This window comes from Crocodylus porosus, unplaced genomic scaffold, assembly GCF_001723895.1.
Source record: "Crocodylus porosus isolate Cpor-Errol unplaced genomic scaffold, CroPor_comp1, whole genome shotgun sequence".
Classification (NCBI taxonomy): domain Eukaryota; kingdom Metazoa; phylum Chordata; order Crocodylia; family Crocodylidae; genus Crocodylus; species Crocodylus porosus.
In genome coordinates, this window is record NW_017728913.1 from 21530099 (window position 1) to 21535479 (window position 5381).

At 43.6% G+C, this 5381-nt stretch overlaps 1 protein-coding gene across 3 annotated transcripts in view; it reads right to left on the reverse strand.

Annotated features, from left to right (window-relative positions):
- The window catches only part of SPOCK3 (SPARC/osteonectin, cwcv and kazal like domains proteoglycan 3), a 337202-nt gene that overhangs the window by 7880 nt on the left and 323941 nt on the right, over positions 1-5381 (reverse strand). For all 3 annotated transcript variants that reach the window (XM_019534588.1, XM_019534589.1, XM_019534590.1), the window contains one exon: positions 437-499. In XM_019534588.1, coding sequence (XP_019390133.1) covers positions 437-499 — 63 coding nt within the window. The remainder of the gene's footprint in view (positions 1-436; positions 500-5381) is intronic.

A 5381-nucleotide genomic window follows, 5' to 3' on the forward strand; every position in this document is an offset into this window, starting at 1 on the left:
GGTTGCGTCTTTTGTTCTAGTTTTTAAAATGACATCTAGGGCTAAAATGATTTTTTTTATTAAATAGTTATGAAAACACAGCAGTTGTGATGTGTGCAGCAGTTCCATGTATATTATGGAATTTTTCCCCACAAAGATTTCAATTACTTGCAGAACATTACAGATAAACTATCAGCAGAAATGTTATCTTAGGACTACCTTTTTGCCTAATAACTATAAAAATGTACATTGTATTAGGGTAATAAAACAGATGTAATATCTTTTGGTAGGTAAGGTAATAAAACTAAGTTTAATAGCTTTCAAAAACGTCATAAATTTTCTTACTGGAATTTAGTGTGGTCTATCTTTGTTGGATTAATATTGATTTTATGTTGCTGTTTCACTAGGGTTATTTATGTAAGCAATAAAACCTTCAAAAAAATGATCTATGACTCACCGAGGAGCTTCTTTCCCCCTTGCTGCTTCTGAATGTTGCTGAGTTCTGTCTGGCAAGGTGGGTCTAAAAAGATATAAAAAATATTAAAGAGATTACGCTAGATCAAAAGAAGGAAACCTGATTGACTGTTTTCATGATTTGTTATATTTGAAGATCCTCCTAACATCTGGTCTTAAGAAATCTATTTATCCTTCATCAAACGTCATATTTGGGCATGGTGGTAAGGTGGTTAAGGTGTCACAGTCATCATAGTCATCTTTGGTGGACTACCTAGACAGTCTGTGGACCCCCAAAGGTCCATGGAACACAAGTTGAAAACCACTAGTCTTATAAACACTTATATTTGCCCCGTTTGCCCTTATTTTTGGGGGGTGGGGGAAGTCATGTTTATATTTCCCATTTCATGTGCTCAAATACATCCTCGCTTCCTTTTTAATTTGAAAGTAGACTTACTTTTATAAATCTACAGCCACTTGCACCTGAGAATGAGTGTTATAACATGTACCAGACTTTGGAATCTATTCGCCTTAGGAAATGAGTACGTGCATCTGCTTTGATTAAAAAGAGAGATAGGAGATTTCTAGACAATCATGAAACAGGACATGTTTGACAGATGGCCAAAATTGTCATGTGCCAAGTATTATATGAGAAAACCTCTTTATTTCAACTGCTTTTTCATGTGCTATAGCTGTTTCAAGGAAAAAACCTTCATTAGCTGTTTATAGTCTCCTCAATGTATTTTAAATTAACAGTATAATAATATAATATTAAAGCAACAGTACAATATAACATCTAATAACACACTGCAACTTCTGTGGAAACCAATAGGAAGACTGATTTCAGTGAGTTGAAACTGGCTTTAAATGCTTAAACTGAAGGAACTACAATGTAAATACAGCTAACAGATGTGTATGGTAGGAAATGTTCTTGTAAGACTAAATCCCTACAAGATAAGAATGTTTGCATTATACAATTGTAGATAATTTTATTAGTTCTAATGGGAGCCATACACGTCATTAAAAGGCAAAATTTGATTGAGACACCAACAGCCCTTTAAATCATTTCACAGATGTACTGATGCTGAAAGCTGCATGAGTGTCAGCAAAGCAAAACGCTATTATTAACAGAACTAGTAGTGGCACTACGGTTTCTCTGTTAAAATTTGTGAGATTTTGTATTTAATATATTAATTCAAGACACTGCAGTTTCCTTTATCTACACCAACAAACTAATGATTGAAGTTTAAAAATAAATCTGAAAAATAAACTAGGATCGGGAACTCTGAGGTAAAAAGTATAGATACAAATTCAGTTCCCTAAATATCAGGCTCTTTTCTTTAAAAACTTCAAACTAACCACAAAAATATTCTCTAAAAAGCTGAATGTACTGAAGGTATTTAACTAAAACTGGATGTGAAAGAACGTAAGCTGCTGTGCAGCGAGTCAGAAGGTAAAAGTGCAAAAAACGTTTTCTTTGTATGCTGTACACTACAGTCTACATTACAGAATCAGTAATGAAAGGTGTGTCCCTTTTCAAAGAGGAGGCACTTTGTGGCATAAAGTCTTAGCTCAACAGAGGTTGCGGAATAAATGATTAATTGATGTCCATCCCTTTAGCCAATACCCTACTTAAAATCAGCAGAGGTGTCGTTTCACTTAGGATGGGGAAAAATAATACTCCAGTGCTGTTAGTACTTTAGGTTGTATACAGAAGTGTTCTGTCCATGTTTTACAGTGCTATAGATTTAGAGCACTTTTTACAGCACTATAAAGTTACATTACTTTTAAACATGACAGGAGTGCAGTGTTTGTGGGGGAGAGGGGAGGACGATCTCTGAGCCTCCCTGAACTTTTCAGGCTAGGAGGCAGGGGACACTCTGCAGCCTCCTAGGGCTTCTCCAATGGTCAGAAATTTGACCAGCGAAACAGAAGTTATTTACAGTGCTGTAGGTTGCTAAAGTGCTGTAAAATACAGTGCTTCAAATTTAATACCTCATTTACCAAGGGTTAATTTAAAGTGCTGTACCCATTTTTAAAGTGCTGTAAAGCTGTGCACTTCTACTAAGTCATGGCAATAAAGCACTTCAAATGATAAGAAAGCAACTTCTGTACACACCCATAATGCACACCCCAGAATTCCCATAGAGTATGAACTAGATATCCTATAGTCAACAGACTACGAAAGAACTCAAGAATCTCAGTATAGGCACAGAAAACCCCAGGGTGCACCCCTGTTACACAGGAAACAATGCAGAAGTGAGGGTCTAGTGATGCAGGTAGGGCTTTGTTACAGAAGTCCTCTCACCTGGGGAAGGTTATTCCATGGGCTCCTAATGTGGGTGCCAATTACCTATTGGGCAGTGAAGAAGTATTTTTTAGTAACAGTATAGAGTCATGTTTGGTACAAGGGCAAGAATTAATCTGTATTATTCATGAATTCTAATTACCAGAATATATACAAACTGGAATCTATGATGACTGGTTACAGAGAAGAAGTGGTATCACCCTTACAGTTTGAATGTCATTAACAAAAACTTTTAAGAAGTTACAGACAAAAGACTTCATTAAAGAAAGAAGTGTAAACCCACTGTATTGGTACCAACTTCAGCTAGCCAGGAATTCATTCAGACTGTATAACAATTCTTTTTGGGATTAAAGTCCCCGAAAGTAGACTTATAAAGTACTGTTCACAGGAATCTTAATGCTAGAAAAAAATTTCAAGGGATGCATTTTTCGTAGATCAAATGCTGAAGTTCTCTGCTAGTAAACCTAACTAGAGTCATGGGGTGCGTCCACACATGCAAACACGTGTACTTGTAGCAGCTCAAATAGAAGTGGTGCAAATTTGAGCTGGGGCTTTTTGCCTCAGCACATATGCCCAGGCATACACTTTGTTGTGGAGCAAATTGTGCCACTTGGAGCAAAATAACTCTGTCTGGTTCCACCTGGATCTGCAGCCAGGGGGAGCTAGAGCTCAGAGCCAGCTCCTGTGCTGGCCCCAGCAGTATAAAAACCTGGCTCAGGGCTACTTGCCTTCAGCAGCTTCTGGGGTTCACCCCCCACCCTTTTGTTTTTGGTCACCCCATCCGCAGCCCCACCAAGTCCTGGGACCTCCTGGTAAACCTCCTCCTGGCCCTGGCCAAGTGGGCCCTGTACTTGAGGTTCTGGCCAGGAAGGTACCCAGAGACTGTGGGGTCGCTTTCCTCTCACCTGTACACATTTCTGGGCAGAGTACCAGTGGGCAGCATCCACTGGCTCCTTGGATGCCTTTTAGGACTGGTGGGTGTGGCTCTACACAGTGCCCCCCTCAGGTACACTCATTTTCATGTTTTGACCCTTACATCACTCCTGTCCTGTTTTTTGCCTTTGTTGTCCCAAGTATTTTGTTGTAGCAGTCACCCATTAGCACCCATACAATAGGGGATACTAGTCAGCCAGGTGGGCCTTAGGGCCCATGGTATTTGAATGTTATGAATAGACAGGAGCTTCTGGGACCCGGACAATTAGTATCTGGGGATGCTACCCCTTGTACCAAATGGACTGCTGAAGCAGCATCCAAAATTCACTTTTTAAAATACCCCAAAATCCACTTTCTTCCACAATTAGAGAGAAAGAGGGAGGGGCATTGATCAGATAGACAATGTTTTATTGCTATATTTACAATGTTAAAGCAATTTGGAAGCCTACCAGTGTCTCTAGCATCATAATAAAATAAATCCTAAATATCTATATTTTAATGTTTAGTTTTGGTTTTCTTATCACATGGTGGGTATGTGATGGGGGATGCGGAGTTAACAGGAGCGGGGTGGGGAGGAGGGTGAGGGGGTGTGGAGGGATGTGGGGGGGAAGCGGGTCAGTGTGTGGGTAGCTCTGTGGGAACTGTGGGTGTGGGGACTGCTTAGGAGGGGTGGGTCCCCTGCCTCCCCACAGGGCAAAGCCCCCCCATAGTACATGGACTGCCCTGCCTGCAGGGTCCCATCCCCTCAGGGGTTACAGCCCCCCCTAAACCCTCCATCTCCAGCTCCCTGCTTGTTCTTCTGCTTGTCTCCAGTCCCCTGCTCATTCCCCTGCTTGTCTCCAGCCTTGGGAGGCAGAAGATGAGCAGGGCAATGAGCAGGAGGCAGGAGACGAGCAGGGGAAGGAGCAGGAGATGAGGAGGAGCATGAGCAGGAGGCAAGCAGGGGAATGAGCAGGAGGCTGGAGATGAGCAGGGAAATGAACAGGAGGCTCCTGGAGAGTAGCTGGAGATGTTTCCCTGCTGTCTCCAGCCTCCTGCTTGTTCCCCTGCTCATCTCCAGCCTCAGGAGGCTGGAGACAAGCCCCTGGAGACAAGCTGGAGATGTTCCCCTGCTGTCTCCAGCCTCCTGGTCATCTCCAGCCTTGGGAGGCTGGAAATGAGCAGGGGAACAAGCAGGAGGCTGAAGACAGTAAGAGACCATCTCCAGCTCGTCTCCAGGGGCTTGTCTCCAGCTGCCTGCTCATCTCCAGCCCCTGCACACACTCCTGCTCTTTCTCCAGTCCTCCAGAGGCTGGAGAAAAGCAGGAGAATGAGCAGAAGGCTGGAGATAAATGGGGGAGTGGAATGGAGATGATTCAGGGATTTGGCTCCAGCCTCCTGATCGCTCCCCCATTGGTCCCCCACACAGTTCCAGCCTCCGGCACTGCCTGTAGCTTACCAGCAGCAGCAGGGCACAACTCCCCCATGTGGCGTGTGGCAGCAGGGCTTAGCCTTGGCTGTCTAGCACTCACGCTGCAGCTGCCAAATCCTGCAGTTGCGGCCTGGTTTGGCAGGGTGCCTGTGCTGTCTGGAAGCTCAGGGGTGCTGCAGCTGTCACCTGGGACTTAGTGCTGCTCAGCCCGAGTGGCTGGAGCTCTGAGACAGTGTGGGGCGCCCTGGTGAGCTGGGTGCACCTGCATAGTGGCAGCAGGGGTGTCAGGTAGCTGGG